Source organism: Carassius gibelio, chromosome B8 (assembly GCF_023724105.1).
Source record: "Carassius gibelio isolate Cgi1373 ecotype wild population from Czech Republic chromosome B8, carGib1.2-hapl.c, whole genome shotgun sequence".
Lineage (NCBI taxonomy): Eukaryota > Metazoa > Chordata > Actinopteri > Cypriniformes > Cyprinidae > Carassius > Carassius gibelio.
Genome location: NC_068403.1, coordinates 7,945,021 through 7,969,213, shown reverse-complemented (window position 1 = coordinate 7,969,213; position 24,193 = coordinate 7,945,021). Strand labels below are relative to the sequence as shown.

General features: G+C 36.9%; 2 protein-coding genes across 6 annotated transcripts in view; both read left to right on the top strand.

Annotated features, from left to right (window-relative positions):
* The window catches only part of LOC127963990 (N-acetyllactosaminide beta-1,3-N-acetylglucosaminyltransferase 3), a 58,886-nt gene extending 52,889 nt beyond the window's left edge, over nucleotides 1–5,997 (top strand). For 2 of the 4 annotated variants that reach the window (XM_052564126.1, XM_052564128.1), the window contains exon 3: nucleotides 4,698–5,997. In XM_052564126.1, coding sequence (XP_052420086.1) covers nucleotides 4,698–5,155 — 458 coding nt within the window. In that variant the 3' untranslated portion in view covers nucleotides 5,156–5,997. Of the gene's footprint in view, nucleotides 1–2,676; nucleotides 2,912–3,998 lie in introns of those variants that run through there. The other 2 variants (XM_052564127.1, XM_052564125.1) reach the window with 2 other exon arrangements.
* Nucleotides 5,998–6,248: 251 nt separating this feature from the next.
* Nucleotides 6,249–9,384, top strand: LOC127963080 (uncharacterized). 2 transcript variants are annotated; one of them, XM_052562744.1, is made up of 7 exons: nucleotides 6,249–6,701; nucleotides 7,356–7,515; nucleotides 7,767–7,956; nucleotides 8,052–8,178; nucleotides 8,328–8,574; nucleotides 8,858–9,006; nucleotides 9,114–9,384. In XM_052562744.1, exons 1-6 carry the CDS (start codon nucleotides 6,321–6,323, stop codon nucleotides 8,905–8,907), a joined length of 1,155 nt encoding a protein of 384 aa, XP_052418704.1. In that variant the 5' UTR covers nucleotides 6,249–6,320; the 3' UTR covers nucleotides 8,908–9,006; nucleotides 9,114–9,384. The 2 variants fall into 2 exon arrangements, with proteins under 2 accessions (XP_052418704.1, XP_052418703.1); XM_052562743.1 differs by lacking the exon at nucleotides 9,114–9,384 and having other exon boundaries at nucleotides 8,328–9,000.
* The last annotated feature ends 14,809 nt before the right edge of the window (nucleotides 9,385–24,193 follow it).

The window sequence follows — 24,193 nt, the reverse complement described above, 5'->3', positions numbered from 1 at the left end:
TGTTTTACATCCTCATTTCTGTATCTTAAAATTAACTTTACAGTTGCTGGATCAATATAACATAGGCCTACTGAGCTAGGATCATTTTTACTCTATAAAATCACTTTATTGCAGTTTGTTTTGTTATCCTTGGGCAAATGTATTTCATAGCAAACACACGTACATACATTTTATTTATTGATCTTAAGAAAAGTGTGCTTTACTGTGAAACTCAGAATAAATAGATTTGGTGACATTTGAAAGTTTCTACAAATGATTAATCAGTGAGCTGGCTACCTTGCTTGCACTGGTCATGTTGTCTTGATAAGCAGCAAGACTTTGAGACCAAAACTTACTCAGATATATGCCTTTACACTTGGCTTAATTTCTGGAGAATAAAAGTAACCATATAAATTAAACAATTTAACTACATGACGTTATACTATAAAAATTTTGGAATTTACATTTTTCTTGTTTTATAATAATTTTACAACTTTTAATGTATGCAATAATATAAAACCATAAAATGAAAAACACTGTTTGAGATAAAGGTATCCAACCAACTGTAAAAATATTCAGAATATTATTCCCTACAATGCACAAGTCATGATTTTCAGATTATGTTTTTATGTACAGTACTGAAACCATAGTTGTGATGTTTAAAGGGTTAGTTCACCCAAAAATTATGTCAATAAAAAAAAATTATGTCATTAATAACTCACCCTTATGCTGTTCCAAACATGTAAGGCCTCCTTTTACCATTTGAGATAAAGTCATCAAACAACTGTTAAAATCTCCAAATATTATTATAATGCACAAGGCTTGGTTCTTTTGATATGCCTTTATTGTGATTATATACTGAACTGAAACAATATTTTTTATTATTTTAATATATGTACACTGTATTTTTTTGGTGCAATTTTTATAGTAAAAGACAGTAAAATACTGGTTAACAGCAAGTTTCCATATACTATATTCTTTGAATAAATGGAATTACATTTAATGTAATTTTACAGTAAAATAATGTTAAAAATATGTTGTTGTTTTTCTTGGAAGTGAAAAAGAAAAAGTCATTGTTTAATTTACAGTGAAAAACCGTAAATTGACATTCCCATAATTCCCTGCATGACACTTCATATTTGATGTTTTTTGTTGTTGTTGAAATAATATGTTTTTTAGCTTATTCTTACTTCTTACTTATTATTATTGTTTATTGCATTATGTCAGTAATGTGTGTCACCATGATGGGGTTTAGGGTTTGCGTGAATGACACTGTGCACCTTCTATATTAAAATATGGTCATCCTCAGCTCCTAGAAAAACTGTTTGTGATGAGCTTTGGTTCATCACATGACTTTCTCATCACCACCAGTTTTTGATGATTATCAATGCATTATAGTGGTTAAAAACAGATATTAGTACTTCAGTATGTTGTTGTTGTCGTTGTTTTTACATTACATCAGTGAATGAAATATAGCATTTTATTGTGAAGTCTGTAAAACTTAAAATGCTGCTACCATATTTGTTTATGAGAAGTTCTGCCAACCACAGTATTATACCTTAAATGTCACAGAATTGTTTACAGTGCAGCTACTTTAATTCAACTCTGTCACCATTTGAGATAAAGGTATCAAAGCAACAGTACAATTCTCTGACTATTATTCCCTACTTTGGATAAGGCTTGTTTTTCAGAATATTAATCTGATTTTTAAATACAGTAGGCCTACTGAGCCCAATTAAATATATTAAATTTGAACACCATTTGAAATAAAGATTTTAAACCAATTGTAAATTACTCTGGATATTTTTCTGCACAAGGATTATTTTTCTGATTATTAATCTGATATTTTTATGTAGCCAACAGTACTGAACCTTGAATTTTTATTTGTATTAATTTAAGTCCTGGAAGCCATTTAAATCAACTAAACTTGAACACTACTTCAGATAGAGGAATTAAACCAACTAAAAAAATACTAATGCATAATCTGAACAAACAATCCTTGTGCTTTATAGGGAATAATATCCTGAATATTGTACAGATGGTTTGATACCTTTATCTCAAATGGTGTCACAGTTTAATTAACTGAAGTAGTTGCAAAAAATAAAACAAATCAAAAATATGGTTTCAGCGATGTATATAAAAAAAAATAAAGGCATAATCTAAAAAAAAAAGCCTTGCGCATTATAGGGAATAATATTCTGAATATTTTACAGTTGGTTTGATCTTATCTCAAATGATGAGTTTAATTAATTTAAGTGGGTACAGTATGTAAAACATGAAAAATATGGTTTTAGTACCATATGTGAAAAAAGTTGAAGAAAAAATAAAAATAACAAGCCCTGTGCATTACTGGGAATAATATTTTGAAATTTTTACAGTTGGTTTTAGACCTTTATCTTAAACGGTGTTGTCGTTTAATGGATTTATATTATTGCATACATGAAAAGTTGTACAATTATTCTAAAACACATAAAATGGTGAACATTTTATTATTTAATAGTGAAAATTTTATTATTGGTTTTATAGTATAATAGTTTAATGAATTTACATGATATAATAATATATATATATATATATATATATATATATATATATATATATATATATATATATATATATATATATATATATATAAAGGGCATATATTTATGTATATCTGAGAGGCGCAAAGAGTTTAATAATTGGTATGAAACAGCATGTCTAGAATGTCAAACAATAAATAACTTTACTGCCATATGTGCCTCTGACATCATGTTCAGTGTTTCCTCTCTAGAGAAAGCTGTTCCACAGAGACGCGTTTGGATTTCCTCATTAGAGGAGAGAGCCGGAGCTGTAAAAAGAGGGTGTGGACTGTTGTGTACGCTCACTTCAACATGAACAAAAGCTCTAACACTTGTGTGGACCTTTTCCAGAGAAGCTAATTAACGGTCAGGTAAGATGAATAATATTTTAATCTGTTTCTTTTAGATGTTTAGAAATCTTTGTTTTACTTTTTCCCCACAAGTAGCTGAAACATTTACTCAATTTCAGTCATTACACTTTAAATGTGTTTAAATGATGTTGATTTTCTATCGTAATTAACTTAACCCTATATCGACACAGAAGTGAGGCATCTTTTGTTATTTTAAACTTAATTTTAGTTCAAACCATGAAATGCAATAAAAAAAACAATTCTGTGTTCTGTGTAAACTGGTGACTTTTCCACACAGTTAAATAGACATACCCTAAATAGCTATTTGTAATATACTATTCGGATTTCCATCTAACCATCTTAAATGTTTAATACCATATCTTTCTGTTAAAAGCATTTCTTTTATCTTGACCCACAGCCAATCAGCCTTATGTAGACATGTACAATGGAAACATATTTCTATATCAACAACACCGTAACTAATAGGCTACTAATGGTGCTACGCTTTCCAAAGGAAAAATCTATCTGTACTGACTAGCAATCAATCTCATTTGACATTGTTTTTATTTAAACAGACTATTTAATATAACATTCAAGCGAAGATTACAATTGTATTGTGAACATTTATTTTAGAAGGCTATATGCATTTAATTCAATCATGTATGGCGTTGGCTCTGAACTTGATTGAAAACACTGAGGTTCCCTGTGCTCTCATGACCCTCCAACTTTTAATTTTTGTGTACTGTTTTCTTTTGTAATTTTGGAATGCTATTATAGTTGAATTCAGATATTCAACACTCCTTCCTGATTTTTTTGCCAAGAACTTTAAGACATGAAAAACAAAAGAGTGTGTATTATTGTGTAAAATGAGATCTGCCAGTAACTGCACCCACATACAAATGAGAATGCCAAACAAAAATAACATAGCATGGAATTTGTTATGGATCCACTTACCAAGATCCTTCCAGTTTACTGGGAATTTATTAACCTAATCTTAATATTTACCCTGTTGTACTGTGATGCACATTCATGTCCTAAAAGTTCTTGACCAAGTTCAAACACTCTTGTATTTGAGTAACATTAATATTGTGTCTCTGTTCTTAAACAGGTGCAGAGATGAGAAGGAAAAACTTGCAGACGATAGTGTTACTTCTGACAGGTGTTGTGTGCCTAGTCATTATCATGTCGAAAAACGACTTTGAAAATGACTTGACACTTAAGAGCAAAGACGTATATGAGATGCTCAGTCAACAAAAGGATTTGCCCAGCTTGGAAACTCTCCAGCCTTTGTCTTCACATTGTCATCAGAATATGTCTGCTTATAATGTGACTGGATTTTCTACTCTGCCAAATCATATCCAAGACTTCCTGCTTTACCGACACTGTAGGAGTTTTCCCATGTTTCTTGATGTGCCTGATAAGTGTGGTGGACCCCAAAACTCTGCAGATGTCTTCCTTCTGCTGGTCATCAAGAGTTCTCCAGAGAATTATGATCGACGAGAAGTTTTGCGGAAAACATGGGCTAAAGAAAGATTGCACAAAGGTGTGTGGATCCGCAGGGTCTTTATAACTGGAACGAGTAAAACTGGCTTTGAGAAGCGCCGGTTGAATAAACTATTGAAGCTGGAGAACCGTGAGAACCAAGACATTTTACAGTGGGACTTCAATGATTCTTTCTTCAACCTCACACTGAAGCAGATTCTTTTCTTAGAGTGGATGGAAAGATGGTGCCCGCATGTCAGATTTCTTTTAAATGGAGACGATGACATCTTTGCCAATCCGTTTAACATGGTTGAGTATGTTCAAGGTCAGGAGGACAGTGATGGAAGTAAACATCTCTTCGCTGGGCACCTCATCCAGAATGTGGGTCCTATCAGACAACATTCAAGCAAATATTTTGTCCCGGTGCAAGTACAAGAGTCTGAAAGCTATCCTCCATACTGTGGTGGAGGAGGCTTTCTTCTCTCCGGCTTCACGGCCAAAACGATCTACAAGATGTCGCACTCTATAGATCTGCTGCCCATTGATGATGTTTACATGGGAATGTGTTTGGAAAAGGCTGGCCTCAAACCTATATCCCACTTTGGAGTGAGGACCGCTGGTCTGCATATCCCCGCTGAAAATGTTGACAAATTTCACCCTTGCTTTTTCAGAGAAATCATTTTAGTCCACAGATTTCTGCCGCACATGATTTTTCTGATGTGGAATGAGATACAAAACCCACATCTACAATGCGGAAGGACAAATTCCATGTTCAAAAACTGAACTGGGTGTGGGGAAATATAACAGCTGATTAAGAATTATTTTCTAAACTTGGTGGAAATTCTAAAATATGGTGTGATTTTTCAAAACTACTTTCTTATACAGTGCATATACGAAACAGCAGTCTATAGGCTATTGATAGGTTGTTGTTTTTTTTTACACTCAAATGTGTATTATGGAGTACAGTGCTGTATTCTAACCAAGTACAAATAATTGTAGGACAATGTCTTCTTTCAATGAATATCTTCGTTTCTGTAATGTTTTACTTTCCTTGTTTTGTGGAGAAAATGAATAGTGTTAGTCTTATAGCCTACATTTTTCCAGATTGTTATAGTTTCGGTCTCTGGTAGACCAACGTCACAGAGAGCAGTGAATCCAAAAGAACAGTGTTTAATATAAATCGAAAATAGATGGGAAAAACTCAGGAATCATCCAAGCAAACAAGTAACATGGACGAAAACTGAAGAAGAAAAAAATAAGATGGGGAGAACTCAGGACTCCAGAACACAGGGAATAATGAGATAATTAATGACCCAACAGGTGTGAAAAATTAACTCATCAAGACACATGCAAAACTAGGTCACAACAGAAACTCAACATGTAACAGTTACATTCAGGACTGCAAATCACCCAAAATAACAACAGGAAATGTATGCTGCATGTAGGATAGCCATATCTGAATCATTTGACTTGAATTAAATCTTGATTGTTTCAGTTCTTCTAATTAAAAATTATGTTTCACAAATATGCCTCAGTTATAACATCAGCAAATCCCAAATCTGAATCGCAGGACAAGCACACTGGACAACATGTAATGGATTTTTACAGAGATATGTTCGCGTAAACTTTAAAGGCCATCTTTCAATTTAATTTTATAACTTAATTTATACAGAATATTGCATGAAAATGTAAATTTAAAAAGACATACATAAGAATACATATGTTTTACAACACCCACGGGCAGAAATTAAGAAAAAAAAGTGCCTATTCTAAGCTACGCTCCAAAAACCCGCCTTTTCCCAGAACGCGTCATATGACGTAACGACAGGCAAACATAGGCGCTGCAGCCCTGGTTCTCAGTGTGGGTTTACGTAGTCTGAGAGGTGGAAACAGAAAATAGAGATTGTCGTTCTCGTTATTATAGTTATAGTAGGTTTGAGTTGTCACAATGGTGAATTATTGTGTTTGTTTTGGATGCAACAACTCCAACTTGTCTGGCCATCGGGTCCACCGATTTCCAAACAAGAAACACAAAGATTTCCGTGCTTGGATACGTTTCGTCCAGGCAAAGAGAAGCAATTTCGCTGCCTCCTCGTTGACAAGACACACGGTGGTATGTGAAAAACACTTCACACCGGACAGCTACAACCAAGGAGATCTTATGGAATTTCGCATGGGATTTCGACGAAAAGAGTGGGTTAGGCTGGCAAATGGAGCTGTGCCATCGGTGCATGCAGGTCCACCTGCAAAATCTGGCGGGAGTGAAGAGTCTAACGTTAATGTTAGCACTAGGAGAGAATCTGCGCGTCGAAAAAGGGAGCTTTGCACAGTAAGTCTTATAATACCATATATAAATTGTTGTATCGAAATGTAGCTCTGCATGTAATTTCTGCAAATGTATTTTTTTTGACGTTATAATGGTCTTGGCATGGCACGAAAGCCCGCCTAGCTGCCGTCAGCTTACTCTTGTTACACCCCGTGAGGCGGCACATGAGCCTCCTGACACTTATTTTATTGAGCTATTAAGACCAGGTTCCAGAAAATTGTATTTTTTTAATAAAAAATTTATGTGGTTGCATTCGCATATTACTACTCGGTTAAATTCACGCATGAATTTTCCTGCATTTAACTTGTTTTAGCGCCCGCCAAATAGATTTTTTTCCCTGCCAAAGTCTTATTTGTTCAGTGAGTAATGTAGATGAACTGCTGCCCTTGTGACAGGGCGCATGTTTAACTGAAAGAATGAGCAGAGCGCGCGCACACTTTTCACCGTCTCCAAAACGCATCCAAGTAATTCTTGGTTTTCTTTGATTAATCGAAGCTGGTATCAACAAGGCACATGCGAGAGAATGCAGCTCGGGACTACTTTGAAAAGATTTTAAAAAGATTAGCAGTCTTTTAAATAATACATGAATGGGGGATTTTCATGAAAGGACTACATTTTTTTTTTAAGTTCAAAGTTGTGATTTCGGTCTGTTTTCAGATTTTGGGAGAGAGTGCTGCCAGCAAAGACGGGGGCGGTGCAACTGCCACTTCAGATCCTGAAGATGATGGAGATGGAGACATCTCTACAATGGACCCTGAGCCAGAAGTGGTCCATCGTGGATCACAGTGCAACATAAGATGTTTACATCGTTCATTAGGTAGTTAGCTTATATCTAGCATTCACCATACATGCCATATACAATCACAAATAAGGATTATGTCAAAAATTTTCATGATCTCCATGGTTACTATTTTGTCATTTCCACTTTTCAGACAGTAAACATTAAAAAATTAAGAACTCCATAATGTTAGAAAAATACATTTTTTACTGGGTTGCATTAGTGCATGTGTTGTTACCAATGAATGTACAATGGTGAACAATTAGTAAGATGAATCTCTTTCATCAAAGGTGTTCAGGAAAAGCCTCAGATGGTGGATGTGGGGACTCCACTGGCCAGTCCTGAACAAAGTGATGATGAATGGTCATTTTCTGATATCATCAACCATTCTGGTGATATGTCATGGAGTCCAGGGGAGGAGATGTTGAGCGAGTCCTCTGAGGAGGAACCAGAAGAGCTGGAATCTCTCACTGACCCAAAGTAAAAACCTTTTTATTAATGGAAACTGTTTCTGATTGTGTATCAAAAAATGTCATAGTCAGAATTAATGTGTGTTTTCCTTTTCTTGTTTTCAGTGCTGTTGACAAGTTCATTGTTTGCCAGAGGCAGTTGCTGTCCTTGTTCACGGTTTGCTCTGCATGCTTCGGGGAAACCCAGGGACACATAATGCACCCGGAAGGAACTTTCATAAAAGTCAAGCAGGTAATGTCTTATTTGTCAACTGTCTATGAGGAGCTGAATTATAGTCTGTGAATGTACAGTATGTATATTAATAATTTGTGTCTTAACTATACAGGTTTTTTACTGGTTCATCTTAAAGCTGCTTGAGTATTGAATCTTGTATCTTTCAGGCCTGCGGAACTTGTGGTTATGAGCGTTACTGGCAAAACCAAGAGAAGGTGCATCGAAACATGCCTGCCTGCAACCTTTTACTCAGCGGTGCCATCCACTTCTCAGGTTGCATGGCTTCTCAGACAATCAGGATGCTGAAGCTGTTTGGACTGCAGTGCATAAGTCCTGGCACTTTTTTCTGCCATCAGCGCTATTACTCTATCCCTACCATCATGCAGGCCTGGAGGAATGAGTTATCACTTAAAAGTATCGATACTAATAAAATTAGTTTTTTTTTCTTTTTTTCTCAATTTCAGGAAATGATGACAGAATGAATATGGCTGAAAACTAATGCAGTCTTGTATAGCAGACCAAAATGTTATAGATTGATAACAGCATTACATATTGTTTGCAAAAAAATAATTGCAAAGATGAGTCATTGTCTTAGACCCATTTGAACTGAAAACATTAATGTCATATATTTATGTTGCATTTCACTGCATTGGGTTAGCTTTGGAGACCTAATGTTCTAACTACTTATCTCGTACAGACTTCTCTTGGCAGCCCTACATTTCAATAGTAATGGCAACAGAGATGTAGCGCGAACTAGTGAGGGTGAGGGACGCTACGCTGTTCGCTACCCATGGTTTCGGAAAGGTGGCTGGGTAGTACACCCCATCAAGGAGAAACCATCTTACGGTTAGTAGTTTCACTTAGTTTTTCAATATCTTTTTTGTGTGAATCTATCTATTTTTATGTGAGTCAACCATGTAACTAAATGTTTTCTAAACATTTCTCTCCTCAAGTATACGCAACAAATCTTATGGTCTCTCTGGTAGAGGAATACTGCAAGACACCGCAGGCCCTCTGCTGCACCGCCCACCTCACCTCTTCCGTCCAGAAGGTTGCCAAGGATGAGGCAGTCAGCCTCCATCTCGCACGACACTCACGTTTTAACATGTAATAAAAGATCAATTTTACCAGTAGTTTGTTTCACTATGGATTTATTAATCGTCTTCCAAGCGGGGCCACTGAAAACCTTTGTATGTCTGTCCCTCCTCTGCAAACTGCTTCCTTATTGCTGACACAACACATGAAGGTATGGCTTTTCTAATGTTCCTGCCTAGTATTCCATACGCCCAGTGGACAACCTGCCTGTATGCTGTGTATCGGAACTGCCTGTGGTGTAGATTGGGACATATATACATTTTGATCATACCATGTTTTCATAGTAAACAATTCCAATGGTAAATATTGCATGTCCTGTTGGCTGATATTCTACTGTACTACACAACCCCAAAGTTGTTTTTATAGTAAGTATATGGAAACCACTCAGTTTAACAACCTGCTTAACAGGATTTACTATTTTGGTGTAGAAAAGCTATTTTGAATTGCAGTAAAATAATTTTTGCTCAAAACCTACTCTGGTCTGCTGGCTTGAAGAGGGCCATGCTCCTGTCTGAAGTTCATGTATGCTATCTGCAGCACAAAAGGATTCAGACAGGATGCTTCAAACCCTGGATGGAGTGTGAGGCAGGTAATGTCTTCTGGGGGGGATCAAGGTTTTGGACAAAGGACCAATAGGCGTCGACCTCCCTACAGCACACACTCTCCACTGCTGATGGCATAGCCTCACATCTACCACACAAGCACCTGTTAAACAAATGTGCTAAGATAAACTCACTCTCCTTCCCTCCTTGTAGCTTTAGTGGTTGGTGTAAGACCTTGTAAGAAATGACATGTAGACTACTTACTTCCTAAAACTTGGGTAAATATGAACTGTAAAAAGACACACCCCCTGTACAGTATAGGCTGTCAATTAGATGCATGATCAAGATGCAAGATCCTTGTTACAATGACTGTATTTATATGAACAGCATATTCCCGTCCTAGCCGGAAGACTAACTGCTTTCATACAGGTACTCCACAGTACATGTGAGCTCATTTACATTATGTCCGTCGGAAATACTAAGAGGTGAGTAGTATAACAGCCGACTAAGTTCGGAATTCCAGCTGTCCGGTTATGTTGTTCAGATATACGGCCCAAACGCTTGACATCTGCAGAAACAGAACATGCGGACATCTAGATCTAAAAGCAGTTACTGATTAAACATCGGCTAGCAATTTCTACAAAATGTCACGATAAACTATGTTGTGTGGAAATGCACAGAATTTCTATCCCTATCCAGACTAGCTGACCGCCTACATCCTACAACATTCATTTAAAATCTGGGATCTAAATTAATTATTTTAAGACACATGTTGCTGGCATAGATGGTGACAATCTACATGGGTGCTTGAAAAACAACAAAGTCGACAGCAATATTGCTAAATATGATTTATTAAAGATACTGCAATGTGATAAACATGGAGACAACGTTAGCCACAATTAGCTATCGCCTGTGGTCACTCACCAAGACACCTGCCCAATTCTCAACTGATTCTCCTCACACCACAACTCTATCTCTCTCCTCTGTCCATTTACCCTTCCCCTTAACTCTCCCTGACCACTCTCTCGCCTAGGCGGCTCGAAATTATACGGCAATGGCCCATCGTAAGAGTTGACATTTATGCCAACTGCAACCTCTTCACTGTCTGACTCCATTACGAAGAGACGATGTTTACCGGCCGTTGCGTCACTTCCGATAAGAGCGTTTTTCACAACGGAAGTAATTTTAATCACAATTTCTTTTTAAAAACTGTTTTAATGCCAATTTATGATTAATTTCTTCATGCAAGTCCAGTTCCTACACTATTTATCTACACGTTCATTCACAATGATATTCAACTTGAAAGATGGGCTTTAAGGATATAAATAATTTGATTACCTATTTTTTTAACTTATGAAATGCTGATGAAGTTATTTTATGGAGTGAGAATCATGCCAAAACCTCACACACACACAAAATGTGTTTTACTCACACCCAACGATTCACAAACAAACTCAGTGTGGTTTGCAAATACAAAACATCACTCACAAACTAATGCATTTTGTTCTGCAAATAAAAGACGTAGCTAACGTACCTTCAAGTACAAAACAAAATTCTACAAGTACGAAAAACTGTCACGTGACTTTTTTTGCACAAAGTTTTCGCCTTGCTGATCCACACGCAAATGCCTTCAGATCCACACACATGCTAGTAAACTGTCATGTAATTCGCACTCCACAACAGCAGGTGGCGCCGTTAGCGACTTGCTTGGCGCCGCCACCGACATGGAAACAGGAGAGAAGAAGAAACGCTAGCGTGAGGGACGTTTTGAACACGGTGAGCGGCCAACAGGTGAGTTTCCAGTCATTGCTGGTGAAAAATCAACGGTCTGTTTTTCATGGCAAGGGTGTGTTTAGACCTCCAAATCAACCCTGGTCTTCTCCTGCTAGTGTCTAATAGAATATAGAGGCTATATTCCATGTCAAATCAGTCAGAATCCAGGAAAGTGGTTGCAGCAACATTTCAGATTAAGAGTTTTTCATACTTCATACGTATAGTTCTTTTTAGCAAGGGTTAAGGGTAATTAACAAGCAGGTTATGTCCTAATTTTCAGCTTTAAAAAAAATGCAGCACCCATGTATGCTGACAGCCTGCTGGTATTTGTAATACCCTCAGTATCAGGGGTTTAGCCATTTACCCAAATCTAGGGCCTTGTAGAATCTCAATAGACATGCAGTACAAACTTTGGTTCAGTTATACTAAGAACATGTTTGTCTTCCATCCTGCAAAGTTTGGTGAGGCTATGAATAACACTTTAAGATATTAATGCCCAAACATGGTTCTCTGATAGTGTTTTTGATGCTATAAAAATGACAATCTCAAGGACTGACAAAAAATATGAATATTTTTACAGGCCTTGGTTTTGGGACCCAAATATAATATAGAAAAACTCTTAATCTGAGATGTTGCTGCAACCACTTTCCTGGATTCTGACTGATTTTACATGGAATAAAGCCTCTATATTCTATTAGACACTAGCAGGAGAAGACCAGGGTTGATTTGGAGGTCTAAACACACCCTTGCCATGAAAAACAGACCGTTGATATGGACGCGGAATGGACTATTTTCTTTAGTGGAAGCAATACAATCGTTTTTAAAATCAATACATTTTGTCAAATTATTTATTTATTTTGTAGGTAGCAATGAAATAAGTGGGATCGTGTATAGCGAGGCGGTTGTTGTAGCGAATAACAACCCCTTCAGGCTGATTTTTCACCAGCAATGACTGGAAACTCACCTGTTGGCCGCTCACCGTGTTCAAAACGTCCCTCACGCTAGCGTTTCTTCTTCTCTCCTGTTTCCATGTCGATGGCGGCCCAAAGCAAGTCGCTAACAGCGCCACTGTTGTGGAGATTTACATGACAGTTTACTAGCATGTGTGTGGATCTGAAGGCATTTGCGTGTGGATCAGCAAGGCGAAAACTTTGTGCCAAAAGTCACGTGACAGTTTTTCGTACTTGTAGAATTTTGTTTTGTACTTGAAGGATTTTATTTTGTATATGAAGGATTTTGTTTTGTACTTGAAAGATTTTAGTTTGTACTTGGAGGATATTTTTGTCATTGAAGACATACGTTTCTTTGTATATGTAAAACGTACTGTATTTGTTTGATAGCTACGTTTTTTATTTGCAGAACAAAATGCATTAGTTTGTGAGTGATGTTTTGTATTTGCAAACCACACTGAGTTTGTTTGTGAATCGTTGGGCGTGAGTAAAACACATTTTGTGTGTGTGTGAGGTTTTGGCATGAATCTCACTCAATATTATTTGCCATAAAATTTGACAGGGCTTCATAAATCAAATACTAATAAAATGCAGAACCGTTACAATGACTCATTTGGTGGTGTCGATGTTGCTTTCTTTTCTTTGCTGTTTTATGCACATACATATTCAAATTCTTCAAAAATATCTTAATTTGTGTTGTGAAGATTAACAGAGGTCTTACAGGTTTAGAACGACATGAGGGTGAGGAATTAATGACAGAATTTACATTTTTGGGTGTACTATGCCTTTAAACCAGTATGCCTTTAAACCAGTGCTACACAATGAGAATGAGAATAATTATTATTTTTTTGTGATAATTGTTTATGAGTCCCTTGTTTGTCCTTAACAGTTAAACTGCCTGCTGTTCTTCAGAAAAATCCCTTAGGTCCCACAAATTATATGGTTTTTCAGCATTTCTGTATATCTGAGCTCTTTCCAACAATAACTGTATGATTTTGAGAACAATCTTTTCAAACTGAGCACAGCTAAGGGCCTCATATGCAACTATTATAGAAGGTTCAATCATTCACTGATGCTCCAGAAGGAGACACAATGCATTAAGGGGGTAAAAACTTTTTGAATTTGAAGATCCGTGTAAATTTAACTTATTTTGTCTTCTAAAGGGCAGTACTAAATGAAAAAATATATTTAGGCAAAATAAGATAAATGTACTCATGTTCATTCTGTTCAAAAGTTTTTATCCCTTAATGCATTGTGTTTCCTTTTTGGAGCAACAGTGAGCATTTTTCACTTCCAGTTAATTTTGATTATATAATTATAAGATATATACGCTGACCGAGAAAGCTCAACACGCTGCAACTTAAGAAAACACATGCAAACTGAAAAAACACCAGCAAATGAAGAAAACATCTTCATTAGTTTGACAACACAAGTGTTGCAAATCATCACAACACATGCATATAATGAAACGCGCTGCAAATCATCACAACACATGCATATAACGAAACGCGGTGCAAATCATCACAACACATGCATATAACGAAACGCACTGCAAATCATCACAACACATGCATAAAACGAAACGTGCTGCAAATCCTTACAACACATGCATATAATGAAACACCCTGCAAATCATCACAACACATGCATAAAACGAAACGTGCTGCAAATCCTTACAACACATGCATATAATGAAACACCCTGCAAATCATCACAACACATGCAAATAACAAAACGCACTGCAAATCATCACAACACATGCATGAAACGAAACATGCTGCAAATCATCACAACACATGCATATAATGCATGCATATGCTTACTGCCCATAGGTGTGAAGTATAATAACTGATATAACAGAAGAAAATCAAGGGCAAAGGTGCCACCTGTTTTATGTAATAAAAAATACACAACTAATTGCATATTACACAGATATGTTATGAATGCATTTGCTTAATTTAGTATTAGAACGCAAGGAAGGCAATGTTTAAGCCTTACACATAAGAGTCTCAGTTTATTAACATGCTCTGTGTAAATTAGTGCACGTGACATCAGTGTCACACACACTTCCTTTAAACTTCCTTTTTTTGAGATGAAAAATAGTTTCATCTCAAAAGGCAAAATGACACACGGACTTATTATATAACAGATATATTGTTCATATATTGTTTAAAAACAAATCGAAATACAAAAAAAAATAGGCTAATAATAATAATAGTGTAGACTAATAACAATAATTACTAATTATTATTATTATTATTGTTATTATTTCGTTCAGTTGCAAAATTAAGCTAGATTTTTCATAGCCCTATTTTTGTTCGTGCAAAAACAAAAATAGGGCTACAAAACATTTAGCAAAATTTTCCAACAGAACTAAATAATAATAATAATAAGTATTATTATTATTATTATTAGTCTATAATTATTATTATTATTATCAGAAAATCTCTTTTATTTACTTATATATTTATTTTTCCGTATTTCGATTTGTTGTTAAATCAAACTTCAGTCATTCAAATAAAGAAATATTAAGCCGACAGTCGATTATTCAAAAATAACTGTTCTGATTTGATCATAGCCTATAGAGTCATGTGTCTGAGTTGGATAGCACTATATTGTAGACAGATTGGAAATTAATCCTAATAAACATGCCGCTAAAATTAATAAATTTAGAACAGTGTAGTATTTAAATAATTTCAGCAGCGTGCAGATCCCTGTTTATGTCAGACTTTTGCGACAGCAAGAGTGGACTTATCGCTCACATAATTTAACATCTTTAATAAGAGGAAAACATATAGTTTTTATGACATAAAATATCATTATAATGAGAAAAAGATGTCGTCTTAATGAGAAAACATCTTGTTATTACAAGAAAAGATATCTTTTTAATGAGAAGACATCTCATTATTACAAGAAAAGATGTCATTTTAATGAAAAAAGATGACGTCAAAACGATATAACATCATGTTATTACGACATATGTTAGTGGAAAAAATAATATACGTGTGGCAGCAATGCCTCTTGAAAAAGTATATAAATGTTTACATTTTTTTTTTAATGACCAAACGTTTCGCTAAATAAGACCATTCTTCCCCGACTGGGATCGTGTAGAGCCCTCTGAAACTGTGCTGAAGCTGCAGTTTGGACCTTCCACCCTGTGAACCCCACTGAAGTCCACTATATAGAGAAAAAAACCTGGAATGTTTTCCTCAAAAATAAGGAAATTTCAATTCTGAAGTGAACTAATCCTTTAAGAGTTAGCACTTAAATATTAACATTGCTAGTTTATCACTATAATTACCACACGGCAATCTTACCTAATAAAAATGAATGACTTAAAGAGCCACACAGATGGGAAATCAAAACTTACCTGTATTACAGTGTATGATGTAGCTGTACATCAGTGTAAACAATGTGCAAAGTAATTAAACCAAAAAGTACACAATTTATAAAGTTATTGGCTTCTAAAGTAAGGAGTTGACTCTGAATCGCTGAAACGAGTCGTTATAGATTTCAAATCTTTTGCCCATCTCTATGTACGTCACTAGAACACTTTGCATAATAATCTCCGCCTACCGTCTTGAGAGAAACGGAACTCTGACCTGTCCCACCCCCACACACAGACACAGACGCTCTGTTTAGTGTAAGAGCATCATGTCGAGGAGACAGTGTGTTTTTAATTGTAAAGGCAAGTTTGTTTTATTTTCACTGCCAAAGAATGAAGATCAGAAGAACCAATGGCTAAAATTCATTTTTACCACAATACCAGAGCAGTACAACAAATCCCTTTTGTTGTGTTCACAACATTTCACTGATGACTGCTTTTCTAATCTCGGTGAGTACAAGGCGGGATTTTCAAAGTGTTTGGCCATAAAAGAGGGTTCATTACCAACTTTATTTAGAACAACGAGCATCTCTGAATCACAACGCGAAGTATGATTATGAAGTTATGTGTTTGTTTCCTCCCGAGCGTCTTATCAAGTATGTGAGCTGTCTGCAGCCTGTCTGCGCTGATCGTCATGTACAAACACGTCATTAAAATGAAGTGTAACTCCGTGAATACTCAACGAAGAGACATGAGAGAGATATCTATAGAAAGCTTGACATGTCTACTTTAAACCTAAACAAGTGCTGCCGAAAACAGATATTCTGTGATAAAGTAATCCATATGAAAACAACGTGATGTCTGTTTTTCATGTCTCCCTTCGTTATATCTAATGTGACCACGCCCCCGTGCTGAACGCGCTATTCAGATTCAAACTGAAGCGCGCGGCTTGAATACACCCACACAGAAGAAAAAGCAGCGAGACTGTTCAAGTTTTTTATTTTACTGTAGTTTACCGTGGAGGTGTGTGCGGAACAACCAATCAAACCTGACAATGTCAGTTGACCAATCAGAACACAGTATGCTACCGAAAGGTGGGGTTTAAGGAAACTGAATCTTTTGAACAGCTTTGCATGAACCGTTTGGGGATCTTTGAGAATTGAGGTAATTTTAAAATGATATTTTGACAAAAATAATAACAATAACCAATAAGCAATAAGCTGAACCAGACAGTTACTGAAGTGCAGAGGATGGATTCAATGATGGTGGAGTAGAACTGTTTCAGCAGCTCCTGTGGCAGGTTAAACTTCCTCAGCTGGCGAAGGAAGTACAACCTCTGCTGGGCCATTTATATATAATACTCTCATTACTCTTTCCTGTGTTAGACGTGCCATTTTATCAACCTGTTTATTTTCACCATGGACACAAGTCAAGTCTTAATTTATTCAGTTTGATTTGACATTTTATGGCCAGTCTAGTCTTACAGCCAGGTGAATGTCAACTGGTGACAGGAATCAAGCCCTTAGAAGAGCCTCATTCAGTTCAATAGCAGTGCTAATATTTTATGTAATTAATTAAAGGAACTTTATTGTAAATTGTTACAAAAATATCTTTACATTTTAACCTAAAGTCTTGATGTTTAAAAAGTTCCTGGTTATTTTTCAGCTACCATGGTACAGTGCACTAAAAGGTACATTCCACCCTTTTTTGAAAAGAACGAAACTAATTGTCCATTTTCATGATCTTGCCTATAGGACTACATAAACCCACAATACTGAAAACAGATTAAAAATAACTGTAAAACAATACAAGGCTTAGGAGCTGGTCAATGTGAATTATTAAAATATTAAACATTTGTTTCATGTGAGTAATTGTGACTGACATATTTAAATATGTGACTCTCTCTTTGTTGTTTTTAATTTGCTGAGAAGTTCTCACCATGTTTGAATATATATATATATATATATATATATATATATATATATATATATATATATATATATATATATATATATATATATATATATATATATATATAATTTTTTTTTTTTTCCCAGGAACTGTATTTAACAACTGAACATTTTTAGACACTCTGAACTTGCAGCAGTTAATCCAAGGAATCAGAAGCCTAATAAAGAGGCTGACTGGCACCAGTATGTTGTATTTGGAAAAGAACACAAAATTACTAAATGTAATATTATTTAATGCTTTAAAAAAAAGAAAAAAGAAACAAAACAAACAAATAAAAAAACTAAAAAATCCTTACAAAAATATGTGACCATAATCTTCTTGTAACATTTTCAGGCTAATTATTTTGGCTGATCACAGTCCTGTGATGTTTGACAAACCAAAAGCACAAATAAATAAACTATAAATAATAATTATAAATTAATTTCAAATGAAAGAAACATTTTTTTAATGCAATTTTACTGCAAACAAAGAATTATCTTATGTTTTGCCACAGACAGCCATTCAAAAGAAGCTGCATACAAGGAGTCAATGTGCACTTTGTTTTCAATGTGTCTGAACTTCGCTCTTTAAAGAAGTTTGTTTCAGGGCTGCAATTTAAGTAGGTTCGCCTCTCCAGGAAGCCACACCGAATGCCGATCATGCCTAAAGACACAGACGCCAGGCCACATTTCATACATACAGTCATAATGTGCCAAGTTAAAAAAATAAAAAAACAAAACTACATTGGGGCTTCAGAATAAATCATCATTTATTGGTTATTTTTAATTGGGAGGTGGCTGTCCCAAACCCTAACCCCTAAATTTCAACTTATGAAAATATTGAAATTTTATTTTTCTTCCACGGTTTTTAAGTATCTTTTTAATTGTTTTAAAAGTGAAGTTCAAAAAAGTAACATTTTCTTTGTAAATTCTAAAAAACCGTGTCCTGACTTTTTCATGTCACTACCAAAACATTGTTTGCCTTAGTCCATTGGCTCAGACTGATTTTACACCCCTACATTTAAGATTGGGAAATATTCCTGTGTCCCCCTCTCTAATGTAGCTGGTGTGGTAGGTCTCATCCTTAAGGTAAATTGTTTTCAATAGTCTGAAAATGTGTGTAACTTTAAGGAGCATCACCACCGAACAACTTAAAAAAAAAAAAAATATCTGTACTGTGACGTGGTTGCCTACTAAAGCATAAATGCTACTACCGAAAATGTGCAGTCACTACCGAAACATGGGATGTTTTGTAAAAAAGTATACAGAATTATCAACTAAGATGTTATAATCCTTAGCTTTGAAATCAGTATGATTAACTTTTTGTCTTTTACAAAGAACAGTTGGATTCAAAATACAAATTCCATAAATTACACTTGAAATACTGTTAAACACGTATTTGAAAATTTACTTACCTCTATTAAAAATAAAATTAAAATTAAAACAGCAAAAATATATATTTGCAATGTAGATGTAAGCAAAACCCTCACGTCAATAGAAACATAATAACATTTGTTTCAATAGTGCCAAATTTGGGGAGAAGGACAATTATTCAAAAACTTTCTGGAAATACACGGATATATATTACACCCCCCTCCAGAAGGCGTGACCTCACACCACATAACATCAAATGGGGAGGGGGGTCATGGTATCCATTCAGAGCACCATGGCTGTGCTGGTGCTCAAAAAAAATAAAAAATGTTCTTGGGGAAAACTAGCTCTACTCTTGGGTGCTCTTGAGCCAACACTAGTATAAGAGTTAAATTAAACAATTTTATTTCTGTGAAATGCCCCATGTTAAAGTGCCTGTTGTTATGAGGACTTTTATTCTGACGGGGTGGAAGGCGGGGAAAAAGGGAGAAGTGAGGAGTTTGTGAACCAGAGAATAAAGTGGGGAAAAAGAGCTCGTCAGTATTCGAGGGTTTTATTTCTATAAACATTCAATTAAAGCCCCGGAAACACCCACAAGCACTCAAGCAAGAGGCGCCGGCGAAAACAAAGCGTAAATAAAAAAAGAAACTCGAGTATCTGCCGAAAACCACCGCTGCCACCAGTGTAGCCATTGCTTGAGCGCTTGTGGGTGTTTTCGGGGCATTAATTGAATGTTTATAGAAATAAAACCCTCTTTTTCCCCACTTTATTCTCTGGTTCACACTAGGCGTAAAGGGGGATCGGGAGCCCCTCCTGGGCTTAACTCGGGAATAGGGATTGGGCTTACTGTCAGGATAAAGGGGGATTCAGTAGCGAATGTAAATCCCAGTTCTTTGAGAGAACCATAAGAGTTGTAGCGAGGGGTCAGATGGGAGCAAGCGCACCAGGTGCTCTCCTAGTAGCACAGGGATACAGTTTGGCAACCAGTCTTCCGTGGAATGGAACAACCATGAAGAAACAGGAACAAAAAAAAAAAAAAAAGGAACAAGACAGCGAGGGCTAGGATGACTCACAGAACACTCCAAACGATCTGACAAAGAACAGAAGTGAAATGAGCACATATATTGGCAAAACACACACAAGCTGTGTCCAAATTCAGGGTCTGCATCCTCCTTAGGATCCTTCCTACCCGGTTGAAGGAGGATGGGTCCTCCGACGACCGCAAAAACCGGAAGTCGGTGTTTGTGAATTTGGACAGCCTACCCTTCTTTCAGTTCCCTCCCTTAACCGTTGCTCATATCCTGTCGCCTAGCAACCGTGACAGCGCCAAGCATGGCACGGGTTAAGAGCTCATCGTTCTCTCCCCGGAGCTTTATAAACACTTCTGTCTGCTCTTTCGTCCTTAGAAGCGTTAAAAACAGCTTCAATCACTAACAAATAAGCTGTGTGTAAGGGGATATTCACACAGGCAGTAAGGAAGAAGCTAGTTTACAAAAGTAAACGTTTTTTTTTTTTTTTTACATATACACGTACAAATGTAAAAAAAAATGCTTAACGCTAAAACAAAATGCCTAACTAGAAAACCACTGAAAATATATATTTTTGAAAAGCCAGTTTTTAAAAAACATCGAAAATAATACTCCTCCCCCACTCCGCTACCGCTCGCTTCGTCCTGCCGAAAAGAATTATGGGACAGGTAGGACGCGAAAGGATCCACCACACCCATCCTTCCAATTCGGGGAAAAGGAGGACGCATTTGTGGGCCGCATTTGAAGGATCCTACGAATTTGGACAGCCTTCGTCGCGGCGTAACATCCTTCAAATGCGTCCTCCGAAGGATGTAGACCCTGAATTTGGACACAGCTACAGTGAGCATGAGCCAGCAGATTCAAAAACCCTGACTTTTACAGTGTCCTGGCACTAGAGGGTGCTCTAGAGGGGCAGGCACAGCACAGCACAGCACTTTCTAGGGGTTGGCACTGGGGGTCACTTAGGGGCTGGGAGGCTTGCCAGATTAATGTTAACTCTGCTTGCCATATCACTAAACAGGAGTTATCCATGGATGGGGGCAGGCTTGGGTGAGCCGTGTAGGGCTGACAGGACATCGGTGCAGCTGGGGCGCTTTTCTGTTTGGAGGCTGGCCGTCTTGACTTCAGAGCAGCCAGAGCTTCCAAACTGAGAACCACGGAGGAGTTTTGGATAATTCGGGGATTCCCTTGTCTCATCAAGTGGGCAGAGTCATTGGTGGGGTGTGGGGGATCCTGGCATGGGGTGAACTGTGGAGACACAGCGTGCTTCTAAGGGGTCTAAATGAGATTTGAGATTCGACTTTACTTCTTTCACTTCAGATTCAGATCCATTTAAAGCAATGATCAGCTTGATCAGAAAAAACACAAAAAATACTCCACACACTGGGAGATCGCAGTGGATAGTCTTATCATCCAGCCCCAACAGAAAGCAGAGCAGAGTGATGCAAACTCACCTGGTTGGAAAGCTCAAGGGATTCCTCCACATACCCCTCCAATGTCCGACCACTCTGCTTAAATCCCCACAGCCTGTCCTCCGCCATTGTCATCTTTGTTGTTGAAGATCCAGTATTCTGTCACGATTTTGCACTACTGAGTGGAGCGAGGAATGGAGGGAGCCGAGGCATTTAACAATCCACAGATATTGAATGAACATACAGTAACATAGGACAACTCACATAGCATATTAACAAACACAATACCAGCCCTTGAACTGAACTCCGGGAATACTATTTAAAGGGACAGTAAGTAGGAATTACTCCCATCTAGTGGTGAAATTGTATTTTGCATTCAAACTAATTTTGCTCTCCAGCGCCTCGCTTTTTCAAATGCGCGTTGCATCTACGGTAGGCGATATGTACCAAAAAGCTTTGACGGGGTGTCTTCTAATAGCACTTCGTCGAGTTTTCCTTCAGGTGAACAGGTGTGTTATTTCAAACAAACTGCAACATGACAACAAACAAACGAATGTTACAGTATGAATTACTGACTGTGGAAAACATGAAATATTGTAATTAGTAGTGATGTCTTCTTTATTCATTATATTTTCTGAATAATGTGCATTGTTAGATATAAAACAATTATTGTAATATAGATTGTAACACTGACTTACCTGTCGAGAAGAAAACTGGCCACTTCAGCGTCTCTTTTGAAATCTTTATCCAGCATTAGCTCTTTCCACCTAGAAAAAGCTTCCCCGACATTAACTCTTGTTTTCTGTAATCTACGGTCACGTTTCCTTTTACGTTCTATTTTTGACTGTTTTGGCGACAATGTTTTCTTCTCCTGTGGCGCGGCATATGTATGGTCCATAATAAGAATGCAATCCAGACTTTTAAACTTGCCGGTGCAGTTTCAAGCGCCTCTCACTGCTCTGCACCTGCGTTTCTGGCTCTGACCGAAAACGCGTTGTGGAAACGCGTTGGCTTAGTACTTTTTGTCCCTCTCTGCTATTATAGTTTTGCAAGATGGCGGAACTACATGGAAGCCTCCGTCGACCTACCCGTCCCATGTATATAAAGATAATAAATTCTTCATTTACGAGGATTAGTTTAAACATTGGCATAGGTATTTGTACACCATTGAGGGCATATTTATGAATAAAAATATTGATTTTAGATAATAAAATACCTAAAAAGTTACTTATTGTCCCTTTAAATTAGAGGTGGGACGTTATCGGCATTAACGTGCTGCGTTAAAGTGAGAATCTTATCGGGCGATAAAAAAAATATCGCCGTTAATCTATTCTCAATGTTGGGGTGGGAGCTGGGTCAATACTAAGCAAGCTATGATGACTTTCACCTTGATATTTTATATAACCGACTGGCTGAGGCTAGTCTAAAAAGATGCTGAGGACAGTTGGCGCATCGCAACGAAAGCTTATTCCTTTCACGCATTTTAAGCCTTATCACTTGTCGATTTAAAAATGAAAGCATCCAAACACAAGACGCGGAAAAGCTGAAACAGAGTAGCTGGTCACTCGCGCGCTGTGTTTGGTGCGCACGAGCGAGAGAGACGCGTATCATGGACAGCGACACTGAACCGAGCTCTCTTCTGCGAAGTCCCTCTTGTATCTGAACGAACAAATACTAATCGCAGTTTGAACAAACAAAAAGATGTGAAAGAGCCCAATTCAGTACTCACGGTGTTCTGGTGTTCAGGCTCACGCAGAGAAAGGCATCACAAAACACTTGAACATCGAATTTGATTATTTTTGCTCTTGTGATGACAAAACATGTCAAAATATCCACCTTGGAAATTATGCTCGAAAAAACTGTCAGTTATTTCTTAAGTGAACGTAAACAGTCGAGGGAAAAAATGGGATGTGTATTATATTGGATGCGTTCATGGTCTCTTAAAGTGACCGCGCCTAATTTAGCGACTGACTGCTGTAATGTTAATCCAAGAAAATGAAAATCACTCACTGCTCTTGACTGAATTACTTTGTAGTTTTAACAGTCAAACCAAAAATTATTCAGACACCAGATATAATCTTTGGTATATATTTAGCAAAACTGTAATAATGTGAGAAATGTTGAAGGTGTCTGTATAAATATAGATTTGATTGTATATTTCATTTTTACATTGAAGACTATACAGTGCTATTTTACATTTAATTATTTGGTTTCTGTACCTTCACACCTACAAACTTGAAAAAAAACGTAAACATTGTGTAAATAGCACAAATAAATAAAAATAAACTAAAATACAAATCAAACCAAACAGGGCCCACTGGTACAACCTTCACCGGGTCCCCGCTGACCCCAGCTAAGGCCCTGCTCATGCCTGTTTCACACATACTCCGTCTGCAGTCCATGTGCGTTACGTATGTGGTGCAGCACAGACTCGATGTGCTTTCACACAGGACGCGTTTGCAGTCCGCTACTAGGTACGTAAACGATCACTGCACTGCTGTAGAGGCAACGCTCCTGGAATGCAACTGGAATCCGTTAACATGGGTGCGTAAAAAAATATGCAATGCATACAAACTGCAGACGGAGTA